The 20,514-nt window shown below is 47.7% G+C and overlaps 2 protein-coding genes across 7 annotated transcripts in view; both read left to right on the plus strand.

Moving 5' to 3' along the window:
- The first annotated feature begins 1,725 nt into the window (after nucleotides 1-1,725).
- RBM14 (RNA binding motif protein 14) lies at nucleotides 1,726-19,839 on the plus strand. Of its 4 annotated transcripts, none has more exons than XM_053561673.1 (3): nucleotides 1,726-2,303; nucleotides 7,624-7,734; nucleotides 19,706-19,839. In XM_053561673.1, exons 1-3 carry the CDS (start codon nucleotides 1,967-1,969, stop codon nucleotides 19,720-19,722), a joined length of 465 nt encoding a protein of 154 aa, XP_053417648.1. In that variant the 5' UTR covers nucleotides 1,726-1,966; the 3' UTR covers nucleotides 19,723-19,839. The 4 variants fall into 4 exon arrangements, with proteins under 4 accessions (XP_053417648.1, XP_053417646.1, XP_053417647.1 ...); XM_053561671.1 differs by lacking the exon at nucleotides 19,706-19,839 and adding an exon at nucleotides 9,859-10,741 and having other exon boundaries at nucleotides 7,624-9,085; XM_053561672.1 differs by lacking the exon at nucleotides 19,706-19,839 and adding an exon at nucleotides 9,859-10,741.
- The window catches only part of RBM4 (RNA binding motif protein 4), a 30,654-nt gene continuing 29,901 nt past the window's right edge, over nucleotides 19,762-20,514 (plus strand). For all 3 annotated transcript variants that reach the window (XR_008374238.1, XM_053561677.1, XM_053561675.1), the window contains exon 1: nucleotides 19,762-19,899. The gene's annotated coding sequence lies outside the window, so the exon portion shown is untranslated. The remainder of the gene's footprint in view (nucleotides 19,900-20,514) is intronic.

Consider the following 20,514-nt stretch of genomic DNA (forward strand, 5'->3'; position numbering starts at 1 on the left):
CTTTCACAGAAAATGTTTCTTTTAATGTTCCCCTTCTCAGTAAATAGCAAATCCATGCTTCCTTTTGCTTGGTTTTTTCTCTTTCTCTTACAACTCACATTTTAGCACATATGGTGTTAACTCTACCATCAAACTACATCCAAATATGACTACTTTTTCCTAATTCCATGGGCAAGAATCCATATTACCATCATCTATCTCCTGGATTTTTTTTTGAGACCGAGTCTCACTCTGTCACCCTCCATAGAGTGCCAGAGTGCCCGTGGTGTCAAAGCTCACAGCACCCTCAAACTCTTGGGCTTAAGTGATTCTCTTGTCTCAGCCTCCCAAGTAGCTGGGACTGGAAGCTGGATGGCTTCCTTCTGTGGTTACTTCAAGTCTTCATCACCATCTAACATGCTATGTTTTACTGATTTATTATCTGTCTCTCTCTATTATAATTAAAGTTGCAAGAATTTTTGTCATTTTGGAGGTTTCCTTCTATATTGTTGGTGTAGTCCAGGGAGTAGGAACTCAACTAATTTGTTGGGTCAGGTGGGTGGCTCACGCCTGTAATCCTAGCATTCTGGGAGGCCGAGGAGGGAGGATCGGTAAACTCAGCCTGAGCAAAAGCCAGACCCTGTCTCTACTAAACATAAAAAAACTACTGGGAGGCTGAGGGGGGCGGATGACCTGAGTTCACAAGTTTGAGACCAGCCTGAGCTAGAGAGGGGAAAAAAAAAAAAATAGCCGGGTGTTGTGGCGGGCGCCTGTAGTCCCAGCTACTGAGGAGGCTGAGGTAAGAGAATTGCTTAAGACCAAAAGAGTTTGAGGTTGCTGTGAGCTGTGACGCCACAGCACTGAGCCAGGGGCGACAAAGTGAGACTCTGTCTCAAACAAGAAAAAGAAAAAAGGAAAAACTAGCCGGGCGTTGTGGTGGGGCCTGTGGTCCCAACTACTTGGGAGGCTGAGGCAAGAGGACGGCTTGAGCCCAGGAGTTGGAGGCTGCCGTGAGCTGTGACGGCGCAGCACCGGAGCCTGGGCAACGAACGAGACGTGGTCTCAAAAAAAGTAAAAAGATAAAGAAAACCCTTTAGTTTGTTGAATTACACGTGGGCAAATATTTCCTGACATCTGACATGCCAAAATCGTGTTATGTACACGCGCTAATCTGTTGGCCTTTTTCCTTTTCTTTCTTAAGGCTCAACTTTTGCCTCTTCAAGGATTATTTTAATTTTCTATTTTATTAAACTTTTTCCTGTGGAGAACTCCGAACAGACACTATAGAGTCCTAACGCTATTTCTCCACTGGAAATTTCGACCCTTGATTTTCCACTGTCGGCCAGGGAGGCAGCGACCCCCGGGAGCGTGTTTCCAGAGGGACGGCACTGCGGGCCCCTCGGGGCGCCCGGCCGGCCCGGGCTCCGGAGCCGTTTGCCGACTGAAGGCGTTAGTCCTGGATTCTCTCACCCGGCCAGGCCTTCCCGGGGTCACTCGTGCGGCCACATCCAGGCGCAGGTTTAGCCAAGGATGACAGAATGAGAGGAGCCCTGACTTCTGACTAAACAAAGTTTTTCCTCGGGGCCTGCAGGTTCCGACCCCAGCAGAGCCAAAGGTTGCCTCTCGGACTAGGCCTCTCCGCCACCCGCGCAGCTCGCGCGCGCGCTCCCTCCTCTCCAACTCTCCTTTCCCCTCCCCCCGGCTGTGGCGGTTGGTCGCGCGCCTTCGTCCCTCACCCACCTCCTCCGCTACCGAGCGGGCTCCAGGCCCTCTGGGATTGGCTGCGTCTGAGCGTATCTTCTCTCAGACTCTCTGATTGGCTTCCGGACTCCCGGGATGCGGGTCCCGATTGGCTAGACCAGGGCGCCTGCGCGGAAAGGCTCTCGGTCGCCAGCCATTCCTGGGGAGGACTACCGGTGGGTCAGACGTCTCGCTGGTCGCTTGAGGAGAGGTCCCGGCTCTCCAGGAAGGCGGCTGCCGCGGCAAAATGAAGATATTCGTGGGCAATGTCGACGGGGCGGATACGACTCCGGAGGAGCTGGCAGCTCTCTTTGCGCCCTATGGCACGGTCATGAGCTGCGCCGTCATGAAACAGTTCGCCTTCGTGCACATGCGCGAGAACGCGGGCGCGCTGCGCGCCATCGAGGCCTTGCACGGCCACGAGCTGCGGCCAGGGCGCGCGCTCGTGGTGGAGATGTCGCGCCCAAGGCCTCTTAATACTTGGAAGATTTTCGTGGGCAATGTGTCGGCTGCCTGCACGAGCCAGGAATTGCGCAGCCTCTTCGAGCGCCGCGGACGCGTCATCGAGTGTGACGTGGTGAAAGGTAACGCGGGAGGCGCGTTCGGGGCGGGGGCGCGTTCGGGGCACTTTGCCTGTTAGCCACGCCCCTTACCCGGGGGTCGGTCACTGCGAGGCGGGCGGGGTGGGGAAGTGCGCGGGAGCAGGCCAGAGGTGTTGGGGGCTACCCTCCTCCATTTACCAGGTGGGAGGAAGCGGCTCTGGGTGGGTGCGGCGGCCACTGGGAGCCATGCTACGGGGCCGGGGACGCGCCTGAGGGACTTGAGTGTGTTCCGGGGGCGCGCTTTCTCCTGGTCTCCTGGGCCTGGCAACAGAGCGGAAATTGGGAAGTGACGGGCACAAGCCGGATCATGGAGCGGGGAAGATTTCGCCACTTCCCCACTTCCTCTCCAGACGTCGGTCAGATCAAGGGAAGAGGGAAAAGGTGGGGGCTGGCGCCCCAAGGCCGCCCTCGTGTTCCCTCCTGGTGAATGCTCTCAAGCGTAAGGTAACGGGGCCCTTAGACGTTTCTCGGGCTGGGATCTTTTAGTATTGTCTGGCATGGGGTTTGCTCATGGACAGTTAACTCGTGGGTACAGGAGGGGCCCCTTTCGAACCACTTTGGCCTTTCAGTATTAGGTAGGTTAGGTGTGGCAGCTCTGTACTTTTCAAGTCCCTCAAACTTGATTTTATTTTCCTCTGGGGTCCATTTCGTATCTGTCAACTAAAAGCCCCGTCCTCTTGCATGTAGAAAGAAGCTTGTTTTATGAAGACCCCTTCTCATAGTCTTGTCAAACGCCCCAAGGAAGGGTGACTTTGCAAGGGGGCATACTCTGGCTTAGGGGTTCCCGGGAGGGGTAAGTAAGAGGTCTTCTTCGTTAAACATTGTGGAAACTTAAACGTTTACTGAATCAGTAGTTGTCATTGCTTGGGTAGTCTAATCCCCAGGGCAGATCCTAGTTTGCCTTTTCTTCGAAGAAAACGTGTCACCATTAATGTAGGCTTGAGTACTGAGTTGACTTTTTTCATAGTCTGGGTTTTTGTTCCCAAGGTCTTTTTCTTTTATGTTGGCAGGATTTGGTGGGTGTGTGGCCAGTCTCTGTTCCACTTGGGTACAGATCAAAGTTAATTTTACCTTGTCATCTTCGAGGAAGCAACCTGGGAGTATCTGATGCCCTGCTGCTGGTGTTGGATTCTTACTGCCAGATATACTCAGACCCTGTGTGAGCAGTTTTAAGATAGGAAATATATGTGGGATACAGATACTTATTCATTCTCACCAGGATATTTCATTTGCTGTCTGAGAATGGCACATCTTTTAGGTCATTCCATGTCCTTACTTTAAGTGGGGGAAGTATAAAGGATCATAGTCTCCACTTCTAGGAACAATTCCTTGTTCTGCATTAATACTGCATTCTATTTTCCTCAACTTAGGTTATGCACGTCCACGACTATCCGGAATCGGGCTTTCCTGCTGGGTGCTCTGAGTTGGGCTGTATGGTGCATGGATTTTTGCTTTTGCTTAGAGTAAAAGTGGGGAGGGTCTCAGATAGGGTTCTTGGCCAGCAAATGGAGAGAGTCTTTGAATCTTTGAGAACTTTGTGTTTAATTGACCTACAAAGTTTCTTTTGTGATTGTCCGGTGGCTACTAGATTGGGAGTCTAGAAGCCAGCTCATATAGTCAAGAAGCTTGCTTTCTGGTGGTAGAGAAAGCCAAAAAATTGCCTGAATTTACTCAGGACAAGTCCAAGTGATAGTGGGGGTGAAGTGCATAATGACTGCACATAGATTTTAGAACTCCTCACTGACTCCCTGTGACAGAGGGAATGTTTGTGCATTGTCCCTTTGTAAACATTTGCTTAAAAGAAACGCATTGGTTTTCTCTGGCAGTGTTCCGCTGTTACTGGTAGTTATTCTTATATGTGACACAGCTCCTGATACACTTTGATGTAAGACACTGTGGGAAAGATTTGAGCATCATATCCTCCACTGATGCCTTTTTATCTCTTTGGGAGGAAGGAAAGTGAGGTTTTAAAGTTGAGAATGTAGGAGAACAGACTGGCTCTGTAACTAGCTTACTCATTTCTTGGGCTTGGAGTGGTCATTTGATGGAGTCTCCCCATGTTGACTGTCAGGTCTTTGAAAAGCATGGTAGCTTGGCATTGCACAGAACAACCAGGTCTGTTTTATTTCATAGGAAAAAAAAACATAGTTGTTTGGTTACTCCAGGAGCTTATATATGATTTGTAGAGTAGAAATCACAATAACAACAGTGAATTGCAGCCATTCTTTACAATTGCATCCTATTGGGTGTTCAAAGATGAACAACTTCAGGAACCAACACAGACCTTAGGGAGGACTGAAAAAGAGGAAAATAACTCTTTTCCTTTTTTTGTGGGTGAGCATTCTTCTGATATTGAGCTCTGTAGTTTCAAGTTAAAGATTTTCAGTCTTCTCGGGATAGGAAAACACATTTTCCTGGGTTCTCTTAACTTTTGTACTGGAGGAATTGTGATGCCAGCAGACCATTAGGAGATCTCAGCAAAACATTCCTTGTTCGTCCCAATGCAGTGATTTTCTTCAGAGGTTTCCTTGAACTAGCTCTCCAGGCAGGTAGGTCCCTAGAGTTTTTCAGATCTGTGGTTTTTCTTAATTGTCGTAGGAGTAGTTGGGTTTCTGGGTGTCTCTGATAGGACTAGGTCTGAGTTTGGCTTCTCACTGTGGTGGGGCTTACTTAGTCCTGATGTAGTTGAGTCACCGGAGCAACCTATTCACACTCCATATCAGGCTTAGAAAGTTCCTGATAAAATTTGGTTTTAATTGTATCACATGGCTTTTTGTGTGTGCATGGGGGTTATTTGATCTGGGCATTCAAATGAATTGTACATGCGAAATCAATTTTCAAATTTTACCACTTGGTCTCTTAATAAAATCCAGCTAAGTAGGGAGTAGACAGTTGGATATCCAAATGCTCTTGTAAACTGATGGAAGTTTTTGTTGAGTGTTTTTCTTAGCTATTTCTCGTCTCAGGAATTTATGGATAGAATAATCAAGAGTATTAGTGTGGTTCCTTAATATTCCCTTGCTGGTACCTGAAGAATGTCCTCCTTCCCTAAGCTCCAGCAACTCTTTCTGCTTCCTTTTCTCTTTGAATCATCCTTTTTGCTTGTCGCTGCATTCTCCAGGTGGTTTTGCCATTCCTAAGGGTCAACTCAGCCTCTGGGTTTTTAGAGATCTTACTTAGTCCACTTGCTGCTATTTTTATCTCACTCTACCCAGAGTGGAGATGAGAAATTGGAGGACAATTCTAGTGCACTGTGGCTAGGCAGAAAGGAACAAGCGGCTTTTTGCAGTCATTAGACAAGGCTCTAGCCATGGGGGTTTGAGGACTGAGAATTTTGGTAGTTCATTTTGTTTTTTATCGTCTCTGACATATTCAAAGTTTTCATGGTTGGAAGGCATTGTGTTTCATCAGAGATGAAAGATAATATTCTGTAGGGAAATAAGCCCCTGCTTATTCCTGGGTTTGAATAATCATAACTCCTTAACATTCTATAGTAGCTAGTTATACAAGACACTTTTGTCTTTCTTGTTTGAACATCCTAATTTTGAGGTAGGTAGGTAGGATTTGTCAGGTGAGGAAACACACGGTAAGTTCCTTAAGATTTTAACAAGTCAGTGGTAGCTGAATCTAGAAGTGAAGCCTTTTATTTCTTAGCCTAGTATCCCTTTTGTGTTATAACACACTTCTGAATTCTTTTTAAATGTATTTTTATTCTCATTGTGATGAAGCTGGTCTTCAAATGCAGTGAAATGGAGTTGTTCTAGAGGAGCAGCTAGAGAGGGCATCCGAGTATGAAAGTTTCCCCCCAAAATGGGACACTTGTTTGGAAGCTAGTAAAAGAATTTGTTATTTTGGAGACTGTACCTTTAGTAGTTTCATCTGGGTAGCTCTTTGCTTCTTAAATTGATGGGACAGAGCTTAGTGATCCTTGCACTTGGATTCTGTCTTTAAGTAGCCATAGATGGAGAATGGGGGTGAGTGCCGGGCCTTATTTACTAGGTAGAATCCTATCATTGTTTTTCAGATACTGCTTACACTATTGTGGTTTGTGAATGGTGTTGTGGACTTGAATGAGAATTTCTTCCCACTCCTCCTCTACCTAAAGTTTTCCCCTTCTGTGTGGTAGATGAGCAGAACTTCCAGATCAATATCTTGTCCTAGCTCCTCTCCCATCTCAGCTCAGTCAGATCTTAAGAGCCTTAGGAACAGCCTGCTTAGCAGAACCTGCTACCTGCAGGAATTGCAGCTTCTTGCCTTACAGCTGATAAAGCAGGTTTTCCTGTAAACAATCTGTTCTCTAAACAGAAGCCTGAGGAATAAGGTGTACCTCTGTCCTGTAAAGAGGAAACAGTGGAGGATGTAAAGTGGCATGGGATAATAGGGGGCTTGGGCTTGATCTCAGCCAGAAGACTTCATTTCCATTCCCATAATTCATTGGCTTACATGGGTCCACCTTCTCCCCTTCTGAGCCTAAATTTTTAGTCATTTTATAGTCTTGCCTTATATGTTGACTTCTCAGGAATAGACGAGTGTCCAAATGGAAGAGCTGAGATTCTGGACTTGACTGTAACACTTTGATTTGGGGGAAGCCATGTAAATTAAATACTCTGAGCATATTTGCCCACTTGTAAAATGGTGATAATGACCCTTTGTCCTGTCTTTTTCACAGCTGCCTACTTGACAGGATTGTTGTGAGGCTCAAATGAGGTCTTCTGTCTGGAAGTGCCCTGAAAACTTGGGGAATACTGTGAAAAAGGGGCAGATTATATTGGAGGAGTTTTGTGAATCGCTTGCTTATTGTAGTCGAACTCTTTTTGCCTGATTTGACCTGGGCTAAGACATGGGTCGTGCTAAAATGTGAGTGGTCTTTTCCAGTGTTTTAGAGCTAATTCTCAAGGTGAGCATTAGTGTTTGGTGAGCTTGGATTGAGAATACTGAACAATTGAGTGATCCAGAAACCCTTTCTGCGTTGTGCTGGTTTGTACTTACAGCAGCTGTGAAGATTTTTATACTGTGTTGCAGTTCATCCTTGCTCTTTCTTCTTTCACCAGGAAGTTGGGTGAAGTGGCAGGGGGAAAGGGGAAAATGGGGAGAAGACTGTAGGCAAAGATGATTGCTTGGGGTAGTCAGAAACTTCGTTATGTGGGAGCCATATTTTATGCCATACTCCTGGAGAGGAGGGTTTAGAAGCCTGGAGGTAACTGGCAACAGCTGGGTGCTGTTGTGTGTCCAATTTGGGACCCATCTCAGGTAGCATGTCCTCCCCCCCTAATTGCTAACCCTCTGTCTGCTGCTTTATCAGACTACGCGTTTGTTCACATGGAGAAGGAAGCTGATGCCAAAGCCGCCATCGCGCAGCTCAACGGCAAAGAAGTGAAGGGCAAGCGCATCAACGTGGAACTCTCCACCAAGGGTCAGAAGAAGGGGCCTGGCCTGGCTATCCAATCTGGGGACAAGACCAAGAAACCAGGGGCTGGGGATACGGCATTCCCTGGAACTGGTGGCTTCTCTGCCACCTTCGACTACCAGCAGGCTTTTGGCAACAGCACTGGTGGCTTTGATGGGCAAGCCCGTCAGCCCACACCACCCTTCTTTGGTCGCGACCGCAGCCCCCTGCGCCGTTCACCACCCCGGGCCTCTTATGTGGCTCCTCTGACGGCCCAGCCAGCCACCTACCGGGCCCAGCCCTCAGTGTCTCTGGGAGCTGCCTACAGGGCCCAGCCTTCCGCCTCTTTGGGTGTTGGCTATCGGACTCAGCCCATGACAGCCCAGGCAGCTTCTTACCGCGCTCAGCCCTCTGTCTCCCTGGGGGCTCCATACAGGGGCCAGCTGGCTAGCCCTAGTTCCCAGTCTGCCGCAGCTTCCTCGCTCGGCCCATATGGTGGAGCCCAGCCCTCAGCCTCGGCCCTCTCCTCCTATGGGGGTCAGGCAGCTGCGGCCTCTTCACTCAACTCCTATGGGGCTCAGGGCTCCTCCCTTGCCTCCTATGGTAACCAGCCATCCTCTTATGGTGCCCAGGCTGCCTCTTCCTATGGGGTTCGTGCGGCTGCTTCCTCCTACAACTCCCAGGGAGCAGCTTCCTCCCTCGGCTCCTATGGGGCTCAGGCAGCCTCCTATGGGGCCCAGTCTGCAGCTTCTTCACTAGCTTATGGAGCTCAGGCAGCTTCTTACAATGCCCAGCCCTCGGCCTCCTACAATGCCCAGTCTGCCCCATACGCTGCACAGCAGTCTGCTTCCTACTCTTCCCAGCCTGCTGCCTATGTGGCACAGCCAGCCACAGCTGCTGCTTATGCCAGCCAGCCAGCCGCCTATGCTGCACAAGCCACTACCCCAATGGCTGGCTCCTATGGGGCCCAGCCGGTTGTCCAGACCCAGCTGAATAGTTACGGGGCTCAAGCATCGATGGGCCTTTCAGGCTCCTATGGGGCTCAGCCAGCTGCCGCTGCCACTGGTTCCTATGGTGCTGCAGCTGCCTATGGGGCCCAGCCTTCTGCCACCCTGGCAGCTCCTTACCGCACTCAGTCGTCAGCCTCACTGGCTGCTTCCTATGCTGCCCAGCAGCATCAGGCTGCTGCCTCCTATCGTGGCCAGCCAGGCAATGCCTACGATGGGGCAGGTCAGCCGTCTGCAGCCTACCTGTCCATGTCCCAGGGGGCCGTTGCCAACGCCAACAGCACCCCGCCGCCCTATGAGCGTACCCGTCTCTCCCCACCCCGGGCCAGCTACGACGATCCCTACAAAAAGGCTGTCGCCATGTCGAAAAGGTACTGTATGCCCCCTCGCCTCTGCCCCCAGCTGGGGCTTAGGGCAAGGGGCTGAGGTTGGCATGGGAGGGAAACTGGAGCCATCGACCCCTCCCTCGGTCTTCTCTCCTTTATTCCTGTGGGATGTCCAGAGGCTGAGGGGAGTGCTATCTGTGAACTTTTCTGGTCACCATGGTCAGGTGGAGCATAGGGCTCAGCCTGGGGTGGTACCAGCTAGTCAGGCTGGGAAAAGTATCCCCTGTCTAGGCTAGCCCAATTGCCATTGGAGCTACTGCCTGCAGGATTGTGGCCCATAGCCTTTCCTACTGTCTCAAGGATGCCTGTTAAGTGGTTGTCCTGACTTTGGTGGGGGTGGGTGTGAAAGACTAGTCCCTTTGGCACTCATCTGGCTGAAGGCAAATTTATGAGGTGCGTCCACTCTGGGGAGTTGGGGACCTTGCTTTCATCCGCCGTTCTGTTGGTAAACAACCAAGGTCTTTTTGTGCAGGGCCCAGGGGTGGGGATTGTTTGTGGTTTGGGAGTGTAGGCCAAAATCCACCTTGGCTGGTTTGGAGGGGAGAGCTTCAGTCAAGGGTTTGATTTCCCATTCATTTGAATCCAGGCTTGATTTCTTGGCCTGGACAGGGTGATGAGCCTTCTTGACAAAAGGAGACCAATCTGTTGGAGACCAATCTGATCACACCCTCCCTATCCCCATTGGCATCTCCCCCATGCCCACTTGGAGCCCTCCCCTCAATTGTCTCATTCACCAACTGTCTTCTTCTCTCGACTAGGTATGGTTCCGACCGGCGTTTAGCCGAGCTCTCTGATTACCGCCGTTTATCAGAGTCGCAGCTTTCGTTCCGCCGCTCGCCGACAAAGTCCTCGCTGGATTACCGTCGCCTGCCCGATGCCCATTCTGATTACGCACGCTATTCGGGCTCCTATAATGATTACCTGCGGGCAGCTCAGATGCACTCTGGCTACCAGCGCCGCATGTAGGGCCATCCTGGGGATGGAGCACCACAGGGAGGGCGGGAGAGGAGAGGTGGGTAGGATACAGACCCAGGTTGTAACTACTCCGGCCCATACCTCTCCCTGTTGCGGTTTTTCATTCCCTCTCCCATGTGGGCCTTCTCTAGGAGATGATTCATTTGAGTGTTTGGCAGTAACTTACTTTGTTCCTTCGCCTCAGCAGCAAATCTTGCTCTACTGGCTCTAGATCTGCGGTTTCCCCTCTACCCTGCCTCCCATCTCCCCCAGGATGGGAATTTCTTTTATGTTTTTATTTTTTCCTGGCTCCCTTTTATTTTTGTGCGCGATATTTAAGGTCGTCTGAATGGGGAAACAACCTGCAGCTGAGGTCGGCGGCGCCTTTTTCTTTTTAGTTGTGAGGGAGGCCAGGAAAAGGTTACCTTAACCATTTCCTATGCACCAAGCTGTGCCAGCAGTCCAGGGGGCCCTGAATGTCTCTCTGTAGACTGTTGAGACTGAGTTCCTGTTGGGACAGTCAGTTGGTATGTGTCCAAATCCCTACTGACCATTGATGTTCTAGCTGATGGTGAGCGGCACAGTCCCACTTCCCCATCTCCCCAAGTAGGTGGTTAGAAAACCTTAATTCTTTTTCTCTTTTGTATGGACTACAAATAAAACTTGGGGCAATTTGCAGTTTGGAAACCTGGTTGTCATTGTCTTGATTGCACTCAGTGTCAGAGGAGCCAGTTTGACATCCAGGAAGACATGACAGCTAAAGAGATGGCAGCCAGAGAGCCCAGGTCAGCTGAGGAAAGGGGCTTGAATGTGGGAATCAGAAGGATTTCTCTGCGACCCAGAGGGATCTAGCTCATTGCAGTCTTTAGGACTGGGAAATCCAGCCCAAGCAGCTTGAACTTCCTTAGCCCTCAATTTAATCACACCAAAATGCCATAATGCCCATTTTCCTCTGCTTGTTCTTGACCATTTTCCCTGATTTTTCCCCGGTTCAGAAACAACTTCTGCTCCAGTGGGTGGTTCTTGGGTTTGGCTTCTCAGAAAGTGCAGAATGGACTGCTATGGTATTTGCAAGTCTAGTGGATCCTTCAGGCAGTTGGGTGGAGTGAGTGCTGGGGCTGGGATCCAGAAAGAAGACAGTAGGGGTGGGTGTGATGTCAGTGTCTACTGCCCCGTGGTTGGAAAAAGGAGGGGTGGAGGAAATTTGAGGCAGGCCTGGGGCATGCTGGCTGTAGACCTGGTATTCTCCTGTCAAACTTCACCATGGAGCGTCCTTCCTATGTCCTGTCAACCTCTGCCATTATAGTCACCTGGGACTCCTTTCTGTATTCCCAACTGTTGGAGTTTTCAAATGTCGTTTTGCTGGGCTTATATTTGAGAAGGTACCATGATAGATTCTGGGAAAGGGGTGGGGTACAAGCACAATCAAGAGATGCTTGGTCTGGATGAGGAATAGAGGATTCTTTTTATGTTTTTATTTTAGGGTTGGGTATTGAGGTCCTGGGTAAAAAAATACAACAGTTCCAAACTACAACAAAATGGACACTTGGGCTTAGTGATGGGTGAATGGAAGGAGACTGGTTGAATGGGGTGAAAACAGGAGAACCTTTGGGGGCTTTAGAGACTCTGGGAGCCTGCTAGGGCACAGTGACTTTGGGGAGGCATGTGAGGCAAACAAGTGCAGTTCAATTGGGTTGTCTTGCCTCCTTCGCTGACTTCATGTGAACCTGCCCATGACAGTAGTTTGCTCCAGATCTGTTCCCTCTGCCCAGTATGCAAAAGCATTTGGTCTTGGCGACCATGAGCTCTTATTTGTGAGTGCTAACTGGGGTAATTTCAGGGATACTGACACCGTGGCTATTCTCCCTGCTTCTCTTCTTGCTCACTGCTTTGCTTTCAGGTGCTTTGCTGCTCCTTTTCATTCTGCAGGATTGGGAAAGGATGGGTGGAGGAGTTCGATAGGTTTCTTTGCACTTTTCTGTGTGATGGTAGGGTGACAAGGGCCAAGCTAATAAAAACCTACCCTTGGTTAATCCCTGGAAGATGGAGGGTTGATTGTAGAGCTATGATTGTGCCCTATGCATTTGCAATATTTTTTCTTTGTCATTGTGGCTTTCTGTCATTTTTCTTTCTCTCCAAAGAGGGTTCTGCCACTGGCCCAATTCTCTGGTTCCTGCAAAAAACAGCTTGATGGGCCAGTGGTAATGTTCTCTGTCATAGCCCTGGCTCCTGGCTTCCTAGGGTGTCCTACCCTGGATGATCACTCTAACTCCTGTCACCTTTAGGTCCTGATGCCCTTGCTGCCTCAGCCCTTATGCTCCTCATTGTTCAAGCCAGGAGCTAAAACCAAATCATTTTTAATTTTCCTCTCTCTTGCAGATTGTTTTAAAATATCCTTACCCTGTTTATTTTAATCATGTGGTAATACTGTATCCTACTTTTCATACTTTGCTTTTTGTGGATTTCTGATTTCCAGAGTCCTATAACTTGGGTGGGTTGAATGAATGGGAGGACAGACCTTAAATGTGTGTTTTGAGAAAAATGGGCTCTCTGTAACTTCAGGTCATTGAGCTTTACTTAACCACCTCTACAACTTGGTTTTCGTTCAAGAAGTTGTAGTTGGCTTATTCCTGGAACAAGACCAACTAGAAGCTTCTAGCCTCCCCAGCCTGTTCTCCAGAGGTTTGGACCTTGTTTTAAATTCTGTCTAGGGTAGACTTGGGGCTCTGTCTCTTATGATGGAGTTAATGAGACTATCAAGGGATCAGCCTCTACAGGTAGGCTGGTCATACTCATCACTTAAGCTCTGCCAAAGTGAGTGTACAGACTATTGGTCCTCCAGATACGTTGTCCTATCAAGCCAAGTAAGTGGACTAGAAGGATGAATGAGGTCTTCATGGTAATAGGTTTACTAGATTTATGGACCTGGAATGCTATGTAACATGGGAAATTCAAAGTTGCCTAAATTCTGTAGGTACTTTTAAAAGTCATAAAGGGTAACAGTCTAGCAAGAATGCCAACCTTTTTTCTTCCCTGTAAATTGGAAGTGTAAAGGTGTCTTGGGCCACACATTAAACACACAAATACTAACAAAAGCTGATGAGCAAAGAAAAAAGGTCCGGGCATACTTTGCACAATATACAACACAATAGACAAGCAAAACAGTCCTCGAATAACTAGCATGTGGCCCATAGGCCACAGCTTGGACACTCCTGACTCTAGAATTTCCCAGAAAAAGAAATTTTTAACAGTGTTTCATATCTAACCATAGATCATTTGTAATGTGTGTCTATAGTGCTTGAAGTGCAGTGCCCAGATAGCTGAGGTCTTGGGCCTTGAGAAATTTATTGTCTGGGGGGTAGCACCCTATCTCAGTGAACTAGTTAAGCATTGGTAGGCAAGTGTTAGGTTAGGAAGGAGATGTGGCAGTCTCAGTAATTAAGAAACTTCTGGAGATGGGATTTGATTTGAAATCTGACTTGGCACAGATATTGTGACTATTGCCTCTGAAGTCAGACTTCCTGATCTGTTTGTTTTTATTTTTTTCTTTGAGATAGGATTTTGGTCTGTTGCCCATGCTAAAGTGGCATGTCATAGCTCACTACAACCTCAAATTCCTTGGCTCAAGTAAGCCTCAGCCATCCAAGTAACTGGGACTGTAGGCACTACATCGGCTGATTTTTGTATTTTTTATAGCGACAGGGTCTTGTTCTGTTTCCCAGGATGGTTTTCTTTTTTCTTTCCTCAGGAGAGTGCTGGGGCATCATAGCTCACAGCAACCTCAAACTCTTGGGCTCAAATGATTCTCTTGCCTCACCTCCCAAGGCTGGTATTATAGGCATCCATCACAACACCTGGCTATTTTTTAGACATGGGGTCTTAGGCTGGTCTTGAACTCTTGAGCTCAGGCAATCCACCCACCTCATCCTCCCAGAGTGCTAGGATTATAGGTGTGAGCCACTGTAGCCAGCCAGCCCAGGGTGGTCTTGAACTCCTGACTTCAAGTGATCCTCCTGCCTTGACCTCCCAGAGTGCTACCATTATAGGCATGAACCACTGTGTCCTGTCCCCCCTTTTTTCTTTTTAAAAGAGACAGGGTCTATATTGCCCAGGCTGAACTTGTACCCTTGTACCTCAGGGTCTCCTCCTGCCTCAGCTTCCTGCATGGCTGGGTCTACAGGTTTCCTAAGTTTTAATTCTGGCTTTGCCTCTTCGTGGCTTTGTGATCTTGAACATACTAGGAACTTTGTCTCAGTTTTGTCATCTGCAAATGAGGCTAATAGCTAACATTTACTGTAATCCTAATAAAATATATTAATATAATTAAGTTTATATTAAAAACAATAAATTATAAATTAGCTATTTCTAAACCTGTTTTTACAAATGGGGAAATTGAGACTAAGTTAGTGACTTTTCTTTTTTTTTTTGCAGTTTTTGACTGGGGCCGGGTTTGAACCCGCCACCTCTGGTATATGGGGCCGGCGCCCTACTCCTTGAGCCACAGGCGCCACCCAAGTTAGTGACTTTTCTTAAGGTCACATGGCTATAAAGTTGAATCAAGGAATCAAAAGTGAATAAAGGAACTGAAACAGCTAAGTGAATCAAATGACAAGTGTTTATGTAGTACTGCTGGCCATCCCATAGAGATGAGTACTTAGAACATTCTGGGGAGATTGGGATGGCCTAGTGGAGCACACAGCTGAACAAAGGACTTTGGATGTAGGGTGAGTGCAGCACATATTAGTAAGAGTGAAGGCAGTGAATTTTTGTAGTGAAGGGTACCTAGGAGACTTAGGCTACTCGACCACATCAGTTTTGGCCACCTCCTGTCTCTGACAACACTATTTTGTGTCCTGGGGTCAGATTCTTGTGGGTATGGAGAAGAAAAATTTATTGTAGGCTGCACATGGTGGCTCATGCCTAAGATCCTAGCACTTGGAGGCTGTAGGCTGTACGTGGTGGCTAGCTTGAGTTCAGAAGTTCAAGATCAGCCTGAGCAAGAGTGAGAGGGAGACCCTGTCTTTACTGAATATAGAAAAAGTAGCCAGGTGTTGTGGTGGGGGCCTGTAGTCCCAGCTACTCAGGAGGCTGAGGCAGGCAGATTGCTTGAGCCCAGGAGTTTGAGGTTGCAGTGAGCAAGGCTGACATGACTTCACTCTAACTGGGGTGACAGTGAGCATACACTCTCAAAAAAAAAAAAAAGTTAACTGGAGACCTACAAAGACATTAAGGAAGGCTGAATGAGTATAGCTCAGTGGTTCTCAACTTTTCTAATGCCGTGGCTCTTTAAATACAGTTCCTGTGGGTTGCGACCCACAGGTTGAGAACTGCTGGTAAAGCTGGCAGTAGTATTGGAGCCCTAGGAAGCCTTCTGCTGGGCCGGCTTGCTGGCTCTCTCCTGTAAGCATCCCTGGAGAATGCTGGCTTTTAATTTGAGCTGTAACTCATGTCTCATCTCAATTATATGTCATATACTGCTTGTTTTGTTGAAAATCTGTAGCCAGAATACATATTCTTGGCTCTTACAGAATGTTAACTTTCTAGATGACTTTGGACAACTTTACAACTCTGAGTTTGGTAGCCTAGTCAACAAAGAAGGAATCACCAAAATGGCATTTACAGTGTTCCAGACAAGGTGCTTTTAAAACATTCCATTCAATGTTACTGTGTAGTTGAGGTAATAAACTAGAGGATTTGGATCAGATGTTTTTAATTGGCCTTTAATTTTACTTTAATGTTTTAAGAGGGAAAACATTAAACTCCTTTGTGTACTTGGTAAATTACAGTTGGGTAGATGAATGTCAGTATGAAAACACTTGAGCTACTACAAACTTGTCTGCCTATAGCTTTATTTTGCCACATTTTTCAAAGTAGTGATTAAGAGCTCTTGGTATAGATTACCTCTGAGTTTGGGTACTGGCTTTTTTTGGTTGAGGGAGACTGGAAAGTGTACTAGGAAATGTGAGTATAGGTGCATGCTCTCAGTACTGATAAGTGTCCAGTTTCTTTTTTTTTTTTAAGACAGTCTCACTCTGTCACCCTGAGTAGAGTGCCATAGTGTCACAGCCACCTCAAACTCTTGGGCTTGGGACTTGATTGACCCTCAGCCTCCGGTAACTGATACTATAGGTGCTCACCACCACGTCTGGCTAGTTTTTCTATTTTAAGTAAAGACAGTCTTGCTCCTGCTCAGGCTGGTCTCTACTCCTGCCATATCAACAAAAGACATCCCCTGGTCCAAGGGGTCGCACTCCTGACCATGAGTCACCACACTCGGTCAAGAGTCCAGGTTCTTAACCGATACAAAAATTCAGTCATTTACCTCCCTTTTATTTATTTATTTATTTATTTATTTATTTTTGAGACAGCCTCAAGCTGTTGCCCTGGGTAGCGTCCTGTGGCATCACAGCTCACAGCAACCTCCAACTCCTGGGCTCAAGCAAGTCTCCTGCCTCCGCCTCCCAAGTAGCTGGGACTACAGGCGCCCGCCACAACACCTGGCTATCTTTTGGTTGCAGATGTCATTGTTGTTTGGTGGGTCCGGGCTGGATTTGAATCCTCAGCTCAGGCATATGTGGCTGGCGCCTTAGCTGCTTGAGCCACAGGCGCTGAGCCCATTTACCTCCTTTTAGTTATGAAGAAGTTAACCCATATATTTATTCATTGATTTAACTCAGTCAACAAAACATTTCTAACAATAGGAATATGGTAGAAATAAGGTCCCTGGTCTTGTAGAAGAAGTATAGGGTCCGAGTCAATGGTAAGTACTGTATTTGGAAAAATAACATGGAGTCACAGGATAGAAATCCAAGGTGAGGGTTGGACCAGGGGATTTCTTTTGTTGATATGGCCACCGAACAACCTGAAGAAAGAATATTCTAGTTTGAGCTTGAGATAAGGCGGCTGGTGTGTCTGAAGCATAGTTAGGGGTGGTGGGGGAAAGTGATTAAACAGATTGGGAAATTGCAAACACAAGAACCATATTGGGTAGGGTCTTACAGTCCTGGGAAAGGAGTTTGGATATGTTGCCCTTGGTAGAGTGGTGGTGTCACAGCTCAAAGCAGCCTCAAACTCTTAGGCTTTAGCAATTCTCTTGCCTCAGCCTTCCAAGTAGCTGGGACTACAGGTGCCTGCCATAATGCCTGGCTATTTTTTGGTTGGAGTTGTCATTGTTTAGAAGGCCTGGGCTGGGTTCGATTTCCAGCCTCAGTGTATGGGGTTGGCACCCTTACTTGAGCTACAGGCACTGAGCCTCAGTTGCCATTTTAAAAACAAACAAAGGAATTGCTTTATTGGCTATTAGCTATCCTTTTTTTTTTTTTTTGAAGTTTTTGTCCGGGGCTGGGTTTGAACCCACCACCTCCGGCATATGGGGCCAACACCCTACTCCTTTGAGCCACGGGCGCTGCACTATCCATCCTCCTTTTTAAACAACCTTAAATATTTTTCTTACCATCCATGCTGCTTAATATTACAAATGCCATGGGTTTTAGAAGCAGGAAAATGATTTAATGTGGTTCCTTCAGTTGGATGAGCTTGTAAAGCGAGATGACTGCAGCTAGTTGGCTTTTAGAAGGCAAATAAGTAGTTAGGTTTGGGGGGGTGTCTATAGTCTTGATGTCTGTACACGTGGGTTGAATTCAGAAGATTTATATTCCCAGTCTCCTTCAGATGTAGTGAGATGGTTAGTTTCATAGAATGAGTTGACCTCATATGCTAGGTATTTTGGTAGAAAATTTGATCCTTATGGTTGTTGGGACACAAAAAATTTGGAATATCAAACTGAAGGGAGATGAGAGGATTTCTCTACTTTATATCTCCTCGCACAGATTGAGTTGTGACTACCTCCTAATGCTGGACCCTCAAAATGGCACATGTAGCTGACATGGAGTTTATTTTTTTGTTTGTTTGTTTTTTTTTTTTTTTTTTTTTTTTTGAGACAGTCTCACTTTTGTTGCCCTTGGGTAGAGTGCTGTGGTGTCACAGCTCACAGCAACCTCCAACTCTTGGGCTTAAGTGATTCTCTTGCCTTAGCCTCCCTAGTAGCTGGGACTACAAGCGCCCACCACAATGCCCAGCTATTTTTTTGTTGTAGTTGTCATTGTTTGGCAGGCCTGGGCCAGGTTCAAACCCACCAGCCCCCGTGTATGTGGCTGGTGCCCCAGTCACTGAGCTACAGGCATGGAGCCAGGAGTTGGTTTTCATCACTGATCCTGTGTCCTTTACTTAGTCCCAGGGGTGCATCACCATCCACAATGAAAAGAACCTAGATTAGTGACCATGGCTGCAAGTGTTGTATTTTGCCATTTTAGGTTCTTAAGTATTTCTACCCCCGAGAAAGTTCTCAACCAGTTTCCTACTATTGGATTCTTGAATCCTGTTGGGTTTTAAAACCCTCTCTTCCCAGAACTCTTGACTTCACATTTTTCTTATTTATTTTTTTGCATTTTTTTGGGCCAGGGCTGGGTTTGAACCCACCACCTCTGGTATATGGGGCTGGCGCCCCACTCCTTGAGCCACAGGCACCACCCTACTTGACCTTTTTCTTTACCACCTCTCACCTCTTTTTGGGTGCTGCCTTTGGTGGTAATATGTTGCATGTGTTATTGTCTCCTGATGATCCCTTTCCACATAAACAGTTCACTCCTCTTAGTTCTGCTTGTGTTTTAAATTCTTCGATCCAGCACCCACTCCTCTTTCTTTTAACTCCCTCTTCAAAAGCTGCTTTGCGTAGTTTTCTTGGCGTAAGTTGCTTGCTTTATGAATATGGGATGATGAGAAGCAGCCAAAGGATGTGAAAGAAAATGTGATGTGGGAGCTAGATCCCCCCGAGGATGTTATTTTAATTGTATTCTGTTTACAGCTGATTGTCACTAGGTTCTTCTAAGGTCCGGTTGGAGGGGGGTTAAATCCTACAGCTGTGGCTGATGGCGCCCAATAAAACAAACAAAACAAACATAACTTTGGTGCTCCAGTTTTTTTCTCAGGGCGGGATGGGGGTGTTTTCAGTTTCCATGATCACAAAGAAAAATTTCCTCTTGGACCTTGGGAACCTGGTTCCTAGAGGAAATTTGTCCTCAGCGCCTTCTATCCTCAACAGCCTCTTGCAGGCCTCCAACTGAAGCTGGGCCCGTTGATTTTTAAGTGTTCCTTTCACCACCTACGAAAGTAGTTTTAATTTGGGGGGAGCCCCGGGACTTCAAAGGCTACAGAGTGGACTACAGGTCAAAGGAGAAGGTCGGTTTTCTGAGGGGGGCTCCGTTATTTTTCTCACCTGACATCTGTGTTGGCATAAGCTATTGTCCACAGCATCCTGGCTGCGAGGGGACCGGTGTTTGGAAATTTAGAGGGAGAAATTTGGAGTGGAAGGCAAAATAGAGTGCGGATGCTGTCAGGGCATGCACGTGGAATTGGTGAAATGTGGAAGCATAACAAAGTTGGCGCCCTGAAGCTAAAGACTGCCACACCTGGCCGTAGCTCGCTCCGCCTAATGGCGGGCCGCAGCCGCAGGCGAAACCCACGTTGGTAGTTCCGCCCTCACGCTGATCTCTTACCCAATCAGTGATCTTGGCTTCTCGAAGTTGGTACCCATTGGCTTGCTCATAAAAGCTGTGTGGTTACTGACGTTTCCACCTCTTCCTGGCCTCTCAGGTAATTGGCGTTCGTGATAACCAATCAGGAAGAGGCTCTACGGGATTATCTGTCTTCCCTGTTACTGAACGGCCAATCGGTGGTAGACCCACCTCCCCCCTATACCCAGAGTCACCGCTGCGGCCGCCGCCATTTTAGCGTTTTGTCGGGAGCGTCTGTGCCGCGAGGAGGAGGCCCTGCTGATTTCCGTGCGGGTGAGACTCTGGGCCCTTTCTCTGTCGTCTTGTCTTCTTTTTTGTTATCTTGAATCTTATTTCCTTGGGCTTTGGGGTGTCCTAGTGGGGTTGCGGCCTGCACATCCATCGCTGAGAGCCGACTTAGGTCCTCGGCGTTGTGCGGTAAGCTTGAAGCAGCCCTTCCCCCACCACCTCCCCCTGAGAATACCTTGCTTTTATACTCCACCCTGCCCTGTATTCGACTTGGTGGTACCCGTAAGCGTGGAGATTTCCACCGAGATAACCGCACTTCTTTTACACTGTTTCGAAAATTTCTCGGCCGTGAAACATTGGTTAATGAATTTGCAGCCCGCTTCTCCGGCCACCCATTTGTCCATTCTTTAGGAGCTTGTCGGATGGTACCCCGAAGAGGCGTTCACTATTCCACTGCTTCTGTACTATCCACGCCTCGCTATCAGGTCCGTGTTGTGCGTTCACTACTTACAAAGGAAACTCTAAAACGAACCTATTATAAGGCCCACTTTTCGTAAATAGTGTCAGTTTTGGTTAGCATGAGAGAAGAACCAATTCATGATTTCAGGCAGTCAGCAACCTCAATAATTAAAGTTTTGTTTTCTAATTGTCCTCATAGCC

Source organism: Nycticebus coucang, chromosome 14, assembly GCF_027406575.1.
Source record: "Nycticebus coucang isolate mNycCou1 chromosome 14, mNycCou1.pri, whole genome shotgun sequence".
NCBI lineage: Eukaryota > Metazoa > Chordata > Mammalia > Primates > Lorisidae > Nycticebus > Nycticebus coucang.

Coding starts and splice junctions, on each gene's coding strand:
- RBM14 (XM_053561671.1), top strand. CDS start 1,967: ATGAAGATATTCGTGGGCAATGTCGACGGGGCGGATACGACTCCGGAG. Junction 2,304..7,623: donor CGAGTGTGACGTGGTGAAAG/GTAACGCGGGAG, acceptor CTGCTTTATCAG/ACTACGCGTTTGTTCACATG. Junction 9,086..9,858: donor GCTGTCGCCATGTCGAAAAG/GTACTGTATGCC, acceptor TCTCTCGACTAG/GTATGGTTCCGACCGGCGTT.